The sequence below is a fragment of the Mus caroli genome, chromosome 13 (assembly GCF_900094665.2).
Source record: "Mus caroli chromosome 13, CAROLI_EIJ_v1.1, whole genome shotgun sequence".
In the NCBI taxonomy this organism is placed as follows: Eukaryota; Metazoa; Chordata; class Mammalia; order Rodentia; family Muridae; genus Mus; species Mus caroli.
In genome coordinates, this window is record NC_034582.1 from 112600201 (window position 1) to 112614954 (window position 14754).

The 14754-nt window shown below is 40.5% G+C and overlaps 1 protein-coding gene across 2 annotated transcripts in view; it reads left to right on the plus strand.

The window, feature by feature from the left end:
- Nucleotides 1-14280, plus strand: part of Hmgcs1 (3-hydroxy-3-methylglutaryl-CoA synthase 1) — an 18225-nt gene extending 3945 nt beyond the window's left edge. The window contains exons 2-11 of one of the 2 annotated variants that reach the window (XM_021179992.2): nt 597-655; nt 5477-5934; nt 6320-6445; nt 6903-7067; nt 8752-8917; nt 9732-9902; nt 10628-10734; nt 11256-11381; nt 11547-11710; nt 12582-14280. In XM_021179992.2, the coding sequence (XP_021035651.1) occupies nt 5487-5934; nt 6320-6445; nt 6903-7067; nt 8752-8917; nt 9732-9902; nt 10628-10734; nt 11256-11381; nt 11547-11710; nt 12582-12671 (1563 nt within the window). In that variant the 5' untranslated portion in view covers nt 597-655; nt 5477-5486 and the 3' untranslated portion in view covers nt 12672-14280. The remainder of the gene's footprint in view (nt 1-596; nt 656-5476; nt 5935-6319; nt 6446-6902; nt 7068-8751; nt 8918-9731; nt 9903-10627; nt 10735-11255; nt 11382-11546; nt 11711-12581) is intronic. The other variant, XM_021179993.2, reaches the window with a different exon arrangement.
- The last annotated feature ends 474 nt before the right edge of the window (nt 14281-14754 follow it).

Genomic DNA, 14754 nt, shown 5'->3' on the forward strand with positions numbered 1-14754 from the left:
CCTGGAACTCACTTTGTAGACCAGGCTGGCCTCGAACTCAGAAATCCACCTGCCTCTGCCTCCCGAGTGCTGGGATTAAAGGCGTGCGCCACCATGCCCGGCACATGTTTTACCTTCTCAGCAGATCTTCAGAGTAAGCGGGGAAGAGAAAGGGGTGGGTATTTCCTTTATTTTACAGGTGAGGAAGTTGAGATTCCAAGAGACACAACTTACTGCTAAAACTCCTTAGTGTAGAGCAAACTCTGGAAGCTGTAGGTCCCTTGATTCTAGAGCTTTCTTTTGTTTCTTCATCCTTGAATCTTGGTGACCCATGTTTATAGAGAAGACTGTCCCTCTCCCAGATCCTTGTCTGTTCGCAATCTGAATGGTGAGGTGATGTTGGTTCCTCAGTAGAGCCAAACCTGCCGCCATAAGGACTAACCAAAGGCAAGCAGTCCATAATCTTTAAGTACCGAATTTGTTGAATTGGGTTGGTTTTTTTGTTTTGTTTAATATAATTTAGATGAGGAAGTCCCGGTTGTAACTCTTTGAATTGAAGCCATTAATTTGCATAGTGCCTTATGACTTTAAAAGAAGTTCTCATTTGAAACTTCTAGTGGCTGAAGGAGGAACCGGTGACAGACCTGGAGACCACAGTTCTCTGTCCTTCACACAGGTATGGCACCCGTTGTGCTTCGTAAGGAATGTTTCCTCTAAGGGGTGCGATTTTGATCCTAGCTAGTAACAGTTTGTATGTGCCACGTGGGCTTTTCTTTTCCCTCTCCCCCTCCTTTTTTCACTGTGTCACCCTGGCTGGAAGGGTGTGCCTGCTTCTCCCTCCCAAATGCTGGGAGTTAAGGCATGTACCATCACGCTTGGAGCCATATTTTCCTAAAATTAGTTAATGCTATTAATGTGTCTGGAGACTTTCTAATTTTATATTTAAAAGTTAGTATTTACTTATAACATGAAAAGTATAGATAATAAAATGTAGCCGTATAACTTAATCTGAAATAATCACAGGGTGGCTTGCTTGCTTGCTTATTTACTTATTTATTTATTTGCTGTTAGTCTGATGCAGGATGTTGTTTGATAACTCTGATTCAGTTCTTCTGCCTCAGCCTTCCAAATGCTGAGATTTTAGTAGTTTGATGGCACACTCTGCATCAATAATGCTTTTTAAATTATAGTTTCAAAAGACACTTATCTGGCTCTGAGTGAGTCCATGGACACATGAGGATAGACCGGAGCTGCAGGGCTTAGATCAACACCCTAATTATATGCAGTATCTCAGTACAGTTTCTCATAAGAAACAGGTGCTGATCCTAAACAGCAAAGGAAAAGCTTGAAAAGCTGCAGTAGCTAAAACCTGCCAGGCGAAGTTTAGTTTAGGACAGAGCCCAGAATAGAGTGCGGAGCTCTGCTAGGAGACTGCCCAAGGCACCAAAGCTTGTCTGTCTCAGCCATTGAAGAAATAGTAACAAGATTTCTTGCCTGACTTTGTTAGGACTTGTACCGAGGGGTGTGGCCTCTTTAGGGAGTGGAGGAGGACCTCCTGAGGGTGCTGGCTGGCTGGAAGACTTGGGGAGTTCACCAGAGCTTTGTGGAGAGGCATGTACCTTTAATAACGTTGAGACTGAAAGGAGAAACCTTTGTATTTTATTATGAATACAGAATCTTCACTATTGTACTTTTTTTTAATAATTGCAAGTCAATAATGTGAAAAATAATCTACCTTATTACCTATATGTTATATATTAAGTTATATGTTTTTAACTGTTAGATTTTCAAAATTCTACTTAAAAAGGTAAGTTTTCTGAATGGTTAATTAAACAGAGTATCTCATTCTCTGACTAGATAAGGAGCCAACACACTATTGTAAAAAATGTAATCCCTTGCCAGGCTTGGTGGCGCACTTCTTTAATCCCGGCACTCGGGAGGCAGAGGCAGGCGGATTTCTGAGTTCAAGGCCAGCCTGGTCTACAAAGTGAGTTCCAGGACAGCCAGGGCTATACAGAGAAACCCTGTCTCGAAAAACCAAAAAAAAAAACAAAAACAAAAAACAAAAACAACAACAAAAAATGTAATCCCAATCCAAGGTTTCTACCCCGCCTTTGGCCATTTAGTTCCTGGATAAAAGACACATACGACCTTTAATTTATAGCAAGCCTTAATCCGAACAAGAGCTGGGCAGACATATGTTATTATGTCTCTTTTCCAGCCAATAATCCCATTATATAATTTGTCATGTTTTGTATGGGCTGCTTTTAACTCCAATTAGGCAACCAACATGGCCATTATTTTAAAATTTCTACTCTATGGCAGCTTCTCTATCTTTCTGCTTCCTCTTCATTGGTGCTGCTCTGATTCCAAGCCTAGGAACCCTAAACCCTGCCTATGTCTCTTCTGCCCAGCTATTGGCTGTCAGCATCTTTATTTATTTATTTATAACTTGGGGGACAAGGTCAGATATCACAACCTGGGTCTCTGGAAGCAACTAGTATTTAGCTTAGCAAAGGGCCAAATCTCAACACATTATAATTTAAGTACTTTGACTTTTGTCCAGGATTTGGTGGTTAGTCCCTCCCACCACCAGTTTATAGCTGGTTTATTTTAACATTTGGGAGGATATAAGCGCACATGGTTAATAGGAGCCCCAACAGTTACATTTTAGGTGGAAGGTTCTATCAACTCTTCTTCTAAGTACTGCTAAGTGATTCTCTTCTCACCTGTGTCACAGTCTTCACCCACTTTAGCTGGGTGATCTTTGGTTGCTTGGTTGGTTTATTTTTGTTTTTTCTCATTTCCCTCCCGCCCCCAAGTTAACATCTGCTGTATTTCAAATTGGATATCTGTTTACCAGAAACATTAAAAACATGTTATCTTCTGGAAAATATATGAGAATGAATAATATTGACTAAATTTGACAGCATATACACACAACTTTGCATGAATGCACACATAATCAGAGCCATGAACTTGATGCCTTATGGGCTGTTTGAGCTAATCTACATTTTTGTGAAGGGGACTAGTCACCTCCATGCTATCCAAAAGTGTCGGGGCTGGCTTCCTTCTCTGTTTAACTTTTCTTTGAAGTTCTGGAGATTGAATTCGGTGCCCTATATGTTGGTCTTTTGTCATTTAATTAACTAATACATTCATTCATTTATTTATTGAGGTTTTTCATGGCCAGGCTTCTTTGTATAACAGCCCTAGCTGTTCTGGAACTCACTTTGTAGACTAGGCTGACCTCAGACTCAGAGATCTGCCTGCCACTGCCTCCCAGGTGCTGAGATTAAAGATAGGTCCTAATGCAAGTTTTAGACCTTTTTGCTTTGGGTTATGACAGGGATGTAATTTAGAATCTGTGCCTAGTAACAAACAGCTCCTTCATGTCGTCATTTCAACTTCAGTCAGTGAAGTGGGGACCAACTTAAGAGAGTCACAGAATTGATAGAGAGCGTATGAAGTAGCTCATTCATTTTGATTTGAGACACAGAAAAGGAGCTGAAGATTTAATTTAGGAGGTAGGGAGGTAGGTAGACACTTCTTTACCCTCTTGCAGTCTATCAGTAGAACGAATCCCTTGTATTGAAATGTACAATACAATTCTGTTGGTGATGGCAGGTTTATTTTTAAAATATTGAGCACTGAACCAGAGTAAGTAATTTAGGGCTTAAGGGGTATAATTGACCAGTTATTACATTTAGTTATTGTTTTCCCATTGAATAGTACATACACTATGCTTGGCAAAATGGGTTATACAGAAGTCTAAGACATGAAGAGATTACAAAGTATTTGGACTTGGTTGAGGTCGTCTGGATCTTTAATCACCTTGGATACCATAACTAGTTAGTACCATATGAAAACAGAGCCATCGTGTGCGTAGTATGGAAGGATTAAATAGCAAACAACAGATTTAAAAAAAAAAGTTTGAGAGTACAGCTCAAGGTGTCCTTCTTGTCATTGCCTCACACCACCGGGACAGAATGCACACATGCAGGCTTGAGCCAGCTCTCTGATGTCTTCTTGAGAGACTACTGATCCATGCTGGAGCCTAGGCTCAAACCAGAAATACTAACCCATGGAGAGGTCCCATCTTCATGGCTTTGAAGACCAAATTGGATTAGAGAGTAAGAGCTTATCAAAAACGCAGTCTTTTAACTTAGCTGCTAGGTGCTTGTTTTTTGTTTTTTGTTTTTTTTGTTTTTTATATTTTAATATATCCTTAGACTTTTGTGCTATAAAAATATTTCATGTTCTAAGGACCAAGCTTTCCTATTTTAAATATTCCCCCAACATCTTAATAATTAACTCACTGTAGCAATAGCCTGTCCTTTTATTCTATTTTAATATATTAACCAGAGGTTTTAGAGCGCCAGAGGACAGGTCATATGTTTGACTTTTTGCTCTTGGTGTCAGTTTAACAGTAGATGACAAACACTGCAGCAGAGAGCAAAGCAGTGTGACCGGGTAGCTGGCAACCTGTGGTGTAGATGGATATAGAGCTAAAAGTCCTCTTGAGCCACTTCGCCCAGTTATTACAAACCAAACATGGCCACTGGGATGTTGTAGGAGTTCAGTTGCATGGGGTTTGTCCCCACAGCCAAGCCAGGAGGTTTATAACCACTGCCCGTACTAACAAGCCCCGCTACACTACACACACCCTGCAGAAACATCCAGGTTGATTTTTCATTTCTTGATGATAAAGCATCTAAAGACCTGAGGCTCCGAGGTTAAATGACTAGTCCCAGGGCAGATGACAGTGGTATAAAGAGTTATTTTTGTTTCTTTTGGTAAGTAAATCTAGGCAGTGGGTGGTTTTGTTTATACTTTTTTATGGTGTCAAAGTCTTTTTGATTGGTTGTTCATTTATTTTTAAAAAGATTTTATTTGTTTGTTAGGATGTGTATCTGTCTGTCTGTCTGTCTCTGTGGGGTTTTGTGCACCACTGAAGTGCAGGTCCCAGTGAAAGCCAACAGGCGAGAGATTCACTGTAATTGGAGCCGCCTGAGGTTGGGAGCCAGCTGGTGTGGGTACAAGGAATGAAACCCAGGTCCCCTAGAACAGCAGTTAGTGCTCTTAACCACTAAACCATGGCTCCAGCCCGTCAGTCATACTTTTGAGTCGTCATTTTGTTTCTTAGTTCTTTAAGGCAAACCGTATGGAAAGGTTGCATGTGTGCATGTGTGTATGTTGCTAGGGATTGAACCCATGGCTTTATACATGTTAGGCAAGTCCTCTGCCGCTGAGCCTGAAAATCATGTTTTGACTCTTTAAGTTTCGAGTAAGGTGGAAGCCTTCCTAAAACAAATCTTATTCCTTTCATGAGTTGCTGCTTTACATATTTATAGCTGACTGCCCCAGTACAATGCACCAGACTTAGAGAAACCTCAATGGTCCAGGTGACTTGATTTCTCACCATCTGTTTTGCAGCCTTGAACTTGATAAGTCAGTAACTTAAAATCTAAAGCCACGTTTGTTTGTCTTTGTCCAGCTCTTTCACCATGCCTGGGTCACTTCCTTTGAATGCAGAGGCTTGCTGGCCAAAAGATGTGGGAATCGTTGCCCTTGAAATCTACTTTCCTTCTCAATATGTTGATCAAGCTGAGTTGGAAAAATACGATGGTGTAGATGCTGGAAAGTATACCATCGGCCTGGGCCAGGCCAGGATGGGCTTCTGCACGGATCGCGAAGACATCAACTCTCTTTGCCTGACTGTGGTTCAGAAACTGATGGAGAGACATAGCCTTTCCTATGATTGCATTGGGCGGCTAGAAGTTGGAACAGAGACAATCATCGACAAATCAAAATCAGTGAAGTCTAATTTGATGCAGCTGTTTGAGGAGTCTGGGAATACAGATATAGAAGGAATAGATACAACCAATGCATGCTATGGGGGCACAGCTGCAGTCTTCAATGCCGTGAACTGGATCGAATCCAGCTCTTGGGATGGTATGTTCAGTGTCTGCGTTCTGAAACATAAAAGCAAACAAGCAAACAGAATGTGCAAGCTTACATGCACATGCAAAAAGCCCTCTTTGAGGGTAGAATCCAGGGTCTCTGGTAATGAACAGTATCCCAGCCCTCCAGTGTCCGTTTAGTCTGTGCTGTGTGCAAGATAGTACTAGTTATCCTAGTCCAAATACATTTAAAAGGTGACTGACTTTCAGTGTAAGTGACTCGGACAAAACAATCTGTTCAAAATTTAGACAGAATGTTTTCTGTTTTTCTCTTTTACTAATTCATGAAAAGCATATTCTGGAGATAACTGTAACAGATTTGAGTTCGCATGTATAGTTTTGTGATTTTAATCACTTTTGAATTATATATTTTTCAGGACGGTATGCTCTGGTAGTTGCGGGAGACATTGCTATATATGCCACAGGAAATGCCAGACCTACGGGTGGAGTTGGAGCTGTGGCCCTACTAATTGGGCCAAACGCTCCTCTAATTTTTGACCGAGGTGAGTAATTGAGACGACATTTAGGCAAGCATTCTATGTCTGAGCTTTATCCCTAGCCCACACAGTGTTCCGAGAAATGTGGATACAGTAGTAGAAGCTACTCCTTGCTGAGTGTTTATTGGTTGCCAGGTGCCTTCTGTGTATTGATTTGCAGAAAGGCAGAGTTGTCCTCCCCTTACAAAGAAGTAAAGTGGGCTGAGACAGAGTTGAAGAAGTAAGAGCAGTAACATGCTCGCAGTCGTTGTTTAGTTCATTTATCTTCAGGATAGCAGCAGCGTTTCTTAGTTAGAGCCAGTTAGGAAACTTGCCAGAGTCTTGGTGCCCATGGTGCTACTAGGTTTTATTTAAGTTATATTGACTTCAGCTTGCACTTCCTGTATTGAGTTGCTAAGGGTTGACTGGTATGCTTCTAAAATGGCAAAGCGGGCCTGTATCATCTTCTGTTTCCGTTCTGAAGGGCTCCGTGGAACACACATGCAGCATGCCTATGACTTTTACAAGCCTGATATGCTCTCCGAGTACCCTGTGGTCGATGGAAAGCTCTCCATACAGTGCTACCTCAGCGCCCTGGACCGCTGCTATTCTGTTTACCGCAAAAAGATCCGCGCCCAGTGGCAGAAAGGTGAGTTCTCCTCAGCCAGTTCCCTTGTACGAAATGCTGGTGTCAGGAAGGCAGTGTCATAATATGACTGGAGTGAGAATCTTTGTGAACAACCTTCATTAATACCTTTCTACCACTTCTTCATGTGCTAAATATGAAGTCGCTAGCTATATGTAATTTAGGTAAAGACACAAGTATTTCCACTGAGCTATTCTTTTTTTTTTTTTTTTTCCCTAAGTTTTTGGGCTAATATCCACTTATCAGTGAGTACATATTGTGTGAGTTCCTTTATGAATATGTTACCTCACTCAGGATGATGCCCTCCAGGTCCATCCATTTGCCTAGGAATTTCATAAATTCGTTCCTTTTAATAGCTGAGTAGTACTCCATTGTGTAAATGTACCACATTTTCTGTATCCATTCCTCTGTTGAGGGGCATCTGGGTTCTTTCCAGCTTCTGGCTATTATAAATAAGGCTGCTATGAACATAGTGGAGCATGTGTCCTTCTTACCGGTTGGAACATCTTCTGGATATATGCCCAGGAGAGGTATTGCTGGATCCTCTGGTAGTATCCACTGAGCTATTCTTAAAACTTAAGTTGACTTTTCAATAATATTACAAAAATCATTTGAACTTTGTTAAGTTTTTGAGAAAAGTGTTTAAATGAGGTTTTAGTTTTCAACCATTTTTCAGAGACTACTGTTTAAAAAGTTAAGCCTGGCGGTGGTGGTGCACGCCTTTAATCACAGCACTTGGGAGGCAGAGGCAGGCAGATTTTTGAGTTCGAGACCAGCCTGGTCTACCAAGTGAGTTCTGGGACAGCCAGGGCTATACAGAGAAACCCTGTCTCCTCGAAAAACAAGACAAAAAACAAAAAAAACAAAAACAACAAAAAAAAAACTTGGCTTTTTAAAAATGAAAGGGTTAAAAATAACATTCGTAACAAATATTAAGGAATATAGTGGCCATGAAAAAGAAGCATTCTAGTGCTATACAAAATGCACTGTTTTAGGGTTTTTAAACATGTAACAGTATAGTACTATTTATACTTACTTAGCAGTATATTTTAAATATCCTTATTTAACAGTAGTGTTTCTTGATGACACCTGGCTTTGTAACCTGGACTGACCTCAAACTGGGGATCCGCCTACCTCAGGTTCCCCAGTGCTAGAATTACAGGCATGTCCACGTCAGGCTTAGCAGTATGTTTTTAAGAGGCCAGTGAGATCTCAGGTTTTTCATTAGAACCCCACAGTAAATACACTTTATATATGTATATGCTGAACAGAAACAAGTGCTGTGAAATTACCCACGCTGCAAATTAATGCAGTTTGCTGTTTTTTTCTATTATTTTTAAAAAAGAAAAAAAAACAAAAGAAACGCTGATCCAACTGATCTATCTGCTATATGTTATGACTCATATTTGAAAATCAGTGATACAGCCATATAGCCGAGTGTCTAAATCCACATTTCAAACTATTGAGAAATTTAATTAGACAGGATTTGGGGTCACTGTTTAAGGACACAGGCAGGTGGCTCTTCTGTTGCCACCCGCCCTGCTCTCTTTGCAGTGTAGTACATAAATTTGTTTTGTTTCATAAAATTAATAAGTAAATAAAGATTCGAGTGTCCTAGCCTATCCCAAAGTCAAGGCACAGTTTCCGGCTTCTGTGGATGCCATTGTTTCTTGGTCTTCTCTTTCAGAGGGAAAGGATAAAGATTTTACCCTGAATGATTTTGGCTTCGTGATCTTTCACTCACCATATTGTAAACTGGTGCAGAAATCTCTAGCTCGGATGTTCCTGAATGACTTTCTTAATGATCAAAACAGAGATAAAAACAGTATTTACAGTGGACTGGAAGCCTTTGGGTAAGAACGCTGTTATGATTTGCTTATTTCTATTTTATAAATATTTACATATATATAGACCTAGAGATACAGTGAGAAAACATTCTATTCTAGTTGAGTGGTTGTGGTCCACACCTTTACTTCCAGCACTTGGGAGGCAGAGGCAGAGAGATCTCTGAATTTGAGGACAGCCAGGGTTACACAGAGAAACTCCGTCTCAAAAAAAAAAAAAAAAAAACCAAAAAACTTTATTTAATGAAAACCAGTTCTAGAGAGGTAGTAGCTGGCTTATCTACACAAAATCATTAGTCATTTCTACTTAAGTTTCTGGTGTCTGTTTTTAGCTTCAGCCTCATTGTTACCAGCACAATACTGTAATCACAGCCGCACCAGTGTACACCAAGCTGCGTTATCTCCTCCTCTCTCGGGACCTCTTGCCCTGAGCCGACCTGCAGTGTAGCAGGAGTGAGCCTGTCCTCAGCGTTCAGACTCCTCGTGTGCTGCACAGGTTGAGCTCACACTTGTCCTCTGTTTGATGGGCTTCTGTTCCTATGTCATGACATTTTAAACTAAATGGATAGCTGTGACTGGGTCTGCTGTGTTTAGTGGCTCAAAAGTGTCAGCGAGTCAAGTTATCTTTACTTGACCATAGCAATTGTTAGGCAAAGAACTGGACAATTGGATAATATCATTTATGTAATTACAATGTTGCTCCCTGACTTTATAAAATGGTGAAACAAAGCCCTATTTATTCACAGATTTTGAGTATTAGTTAGGACAGCTACTAATAAAGTAAAAGCATGGTGTTTAAATACTATATAATTATCTCTTCCAGGGACGTTAAATTAGAAGATACTTACTTTGACAGAGATGTAGAAAAGGCATTTATGAAGGCTAGTTCTGAGCTATTCAACCAGAAAACAAAGGCGTCTTTGCTTGTGTCTAACCAGAATGGAAATATGTACACATCCTCTGTCTATGGTTCCCTGGCTTCTGTCCTGGCACAGTAAGTATAAATCTCTGTTCTGATACCCCTTTTCTATAAATGATATTTTGTCCTCAGGGCTGGTCTGTTGCCATCTGCTGACTTGAAGGACAGGGAAAGCTGCAGCTCTTTGCTGAGTGTTTGTTAATATCATGTAGACTTCCCTGGCTCCTGTTTTATTATTGTTTACTTACAGTTGAACCACAGTCTCTAGTGGTGAGGATTTATGAGTGCTTTAATAGTTTATTAAGTCCCATCAATTCCTAAAAGATGTAAATTGAGTATGCAGTGTAATACTAAAACCTCAAGTCAGATTGCTTACTGCAGCATTAAAATTCATAGGTCTTCAAGAACATTAAATTAAGCAGGGAAGCCGGGTGTGGTGGTGCATGCCTTTAATCCCAGCACTTGGGAGGGCAAAGGCAGGTGGATTTCTGAGTTTGAGACCAGCCTGGTCTACAGAGTGAGTTCCAGGACAGCCAGGGCTATACAGAGAAACCTGTCTCGAAAATCCAAAAAAAAAAACAAAAAACAAAAACAAAACAATTAAGCAGGGAATGGTGGCACACACCTATAATCCCAACATTCAGGAGGCTGAGCCAGGAAGAATGTTAGTGCAAGTCCAGCCTGGGCCGGGTAGGCAAAGTAAACAGCTTCAGGTTAGATCCTGTGTTGCTATGGACCGCGTATGTGGCTCCTGACACTTTGTAGTTTGTGTCTGTTAAGTGTGCCTCTTCCTTCCATAGGTACTCACCTCAGCAGTTGGCAGGGAAGAGGATTGGAGTGTTCTCTTACGGTTCTGGCTTGGCTGCCACGCTGTACTCCCTTAAAGTCACACAAGATGCCACACCAGGTAGGGCTGGCTCCATCAGCAAGAGCACATTGCAGACTCACTACAGCAAGGTTGCTTCAGCCCTTCTCTGATGAGCACATTAGTCAGTCTATAAATCATTCCATTCTCAGGTTCATTACTTCTTTCCACAGAATTTTTACTCTCTACCCTATAAGTCTGCCTCAGTAGATATCAGATTGAATTCCTCCCCCTGTAGTTTTGACTGTATTGAAGCAAACATTTGTACAAAAATATTGAGGGGAAACTTGGCATCATTTAAAATTATACTGAGGATTGGCCATAGAAAGGTTGTTTATAGTTTCAAATCCCACATGTTTCTTTGCTTGTGGACTAGCTGATACTAAATAATATGTCAGAGGTGGTAGGCAGCTGTCTCAAGACGATACCGTCTATATTTTAGCTAAACAATAGCCAGTCGTTTTTAAAAGAGATAAGAAATTACTTGTATTTGGCAGCATTTTAAGTTTCTTTGAGAGGTGCTATTCTTGATCTTTTAATGTTGAACTTATTTGCTCTTTTAGGATCTGCCCTTGATAAAATAACAGCAAGTTTATGTGACCTTAAATCAAGACTTGACTCAAGAACTTGTGTGGCACCAGATGTCTTTGCTGAAAACATGAAGCTCAGAGAGGACACACATCACTTAGGTAAACTACTGTGTTAGAGACCTACAGTCATGTTAAACAGCATCTAGGACAAGGATATCAGGGTTTTGTTTAGTACTAGTGTGATGTCAGTGAAAATTCTGTTTAGTTGGATTGCCAGATGGGCCATATCCTGAGTAACTTGTGATGTTCTGCCTTTCCTTTCAGCCAACTATATTCCCCAGTGTTCAATAGACTCACTCTTTGAAGGAACGTGGTATCTGGTCAGAGTGGATGAAAAGCACAGAAGGACTTATGCCCGGCGCCCCTTCACAAATGACCACAGTTTGGATGAAGGAGTGGGGCTCGTGCATAGTAACACAGCAACAGAGGTCAGTGAACCTCATTGTGTTAACCCTCTTCTTTGGCAGGATGTCAGAAGTTTTCATTGCCATATGGCTGGGTTTGGGAACCTTAACAGATGTAGCAACTTAAAGAAATGCCTGTAAAGCAGAGGGAGCCAGAGCAAGGACTCCGTGGCTTGCTTTGCTCTGACCCCGGGGCTTAGAGTCCAGCTGTGCCCTTTCCAGTTGCAGGAGGTACATGCTAAGTACTAAATTTATTAAGAGCCAAAATGAGAGGAAGTTAGGTTTAGAGAGAAGGCTCATTTGTGTCTTAGGGGCTGGTGAAGGAAGAGGAGGAGGAGCCCCCATATTTCTGTGAGACTTTTTCAGACATGATAATAGATCAAATCCTGTCACATGCTAGGCACTTTAGTTCCATGTCCTTTTATAATCCTTATACTTACCCTTTTGAGGTTTATAAATGGTACTAAGTCCAGGGTGAAGCTCCAGGAAGTCTTGTCATTCAGGGTTATAGGGTAGCCATGTATATACCTATATATAGGTAAGTGGGAAAGCCAGATTCAAACCAAGGACTTTAACCTTGGAGTTCCAGGTTGTGCACACACAACCCTGATGTGTCCTCTCTGGAGCATGTGCAGGTAGTACCTGAGTTGTGAGTAAGATGTTATGACAAACAAAATCTTGGGAAGGCTCCTCACTACATGAGTAATTGCATAGTCATTTCACTGTAAGGTCAAGCCTGGGAGCTTAGCTCTCTCCCTGAAAAATTTTATAGTGTGTGTTAAGGTCAGCTTCTCTGAATTTGTCCTGTATTAACTTCTCTGTGTACTTTAATTAGTCCTATGAGTCTTAGAAGAAAAGATTGTAAAAGCCAATGACTATTTTCTTTTTGTTTTAGCATATTCCAAGCCCTGCTAAGAAAGTGCCAAGACTCCCTGCAACCTCGGCCGAATCTGAATCAGCTGTCATCAGTAATGGGGAGCACTGAGAGTCTGTGGCCTTCACAGAGGCTCGGGGCCAGGATGGGGTATGGAAACGGTTGGAGGAATGGATGTCTTGGGACAATTTTGCAGATTATGTGTTGCTTAAAATGTAATGTAACTGACCCAGAGCCCAGAAAGCTATTGTGTTTTTGGAAAAGTCTCTGCTGAACTGAACTTGCTAACATGCTTTCTGTTGTGGTCTGGCCAGTGGTAAATGTACTGCAGTGATGTTAAAGGGCTCTGGAGAACTCTATACCTCTCTGGATGTTTATACGCATGCAGTTTAGTTTTCAGATGCGGTATGAACTGAGTGCTTCTGACAGCAAAAGGCAGAGGTACTAGTGTCCAATTTAAAAAAATTTTTTTTTCTTTTTTTATGTGTAAGAATTTTATACTTAAAGTATCTGTAGCTTTTTGGGGGAAAAAAAACTTTTCTAGGTTGGGGATTGTGGAATTTAAATGTTACACACAAGACCCTGTTTGAAAATGGCAAGGCAAACATTTATCTTTTTCAAAGATTTGTAAATCCTGAAGAGAAAAAAAGAGGGTATGGTTCTAAGATCTGGATGAACCATCAGTGAGAGGAAGGTTAGCCGTAATCACTGAGCAGAAAGATGCTGGCACTGAGCAGGCCCCCATCATGTTGGGCAGGGTACACCTGGGTGCTGTGGACACAGCTGCGGGAACTTTTTGGCCAGGTCTCCGTAGCAGTGCTCAGCAGCACTGAGAGATGGCGCTGGAACTTGCTGCCCTCCTGAGCACCCTACCTGGGAGATAAAGTATAAAGTAGGAAGGATGGGGCAGGGCATTATTAGGTTACAGTGTTACAGATCCAGTTTATAGACTGACAGCTTAAATTCACGGGACACCTTTTTTTCCTTTGTGGTTTGTGTATTTCTGTGTTTTGTTTGTTTTTGTATACGTTCGAAAATTTAACCCACATTTTCACATAGTGAAAATTTCACATGGTCTGATTAGCCAAAAAAAGAATAAGATCTAGAAGTAGAACTTAAACCATTTTTTTCTTAACTTTAATTTCTAAAACAACAAAAACTACCACATGAGCTGAATAAGAAAATTCACTAGCAAGTTCTCCGGATGATTTTTGGTGCTGAACAATGACATGAGCCGCATAGACTGTAAAATAGAGGTAGTTGGAACTAATGTACAGAACTAAATTTTTTTTAACCTTATTCGCGTTTAATTCTGTGAAGTTTCAGTTATCTAAACACATAAATGTGTAATGTTTCAGATTGCAAGGTGATATGTAATGTAGCATTTGTAAGATACTCTTGTCAATATTAACTAGTAGGATTTTGATTTGTACAGTTTTAATTGGTTAAAATGATCTCATTTTAACATCCACTGCAATAGATGAATAATGTAAGTTCAGATTTAATGAATGGTGGGGAGGTGGTGCATGTAATTTTTTTGCAAGTATTGAGAGTTCTGTATGTTTTGAAAAGAGTAATTTTAACGTTTGGGTGCCAAGAAGTGGGTTTTCTCAGAGTCCATTGCCGGCAATGGGCAAGCCTGGCGGTACTGGCACGGAGCGTTAACCACACCTTACTAATAGCAAGGCCAATAACTTTGAAATAAAGTTTTAGACAAATATTTCAGCTCTTTGAGTGTTTTTTTTTTCCCCTGAGGGAACAGTTTGTTTATGGAGTCAGCAAATAGGTATTTTAAATGTGAGTCTCCAGTTGGTTACTCATTTGCTTAGTCTTCAAACATTTCCAAACCCAGTATAAATAACACACTCTTTATACCAGAAATAAACTGTATTGCCTGTGGTCTTGTTATGTCTGTTAATAATTCTACAGATTAGGAAAAAACAGGTCATTCCCTCATATAGCACAGCTCATGTTATCATTTGAATCTAGATTCAGTTTGTTTTATTGTGGGCTAGTGGCCTGTCACACAGTGTTAATCTAGTTTTCTCTCAGGTCCTTTTCTTTTTTTTTGCATACTCTGGATCCTAAGAACTATAGCTTTGTTGTCTTTTTTTCCATACTAAATACGGAAACAGTTACTTGTGATCTTCCTGCGACATAATTGAAAGTTCATCTTTTGCCTGCTACTTGGAGT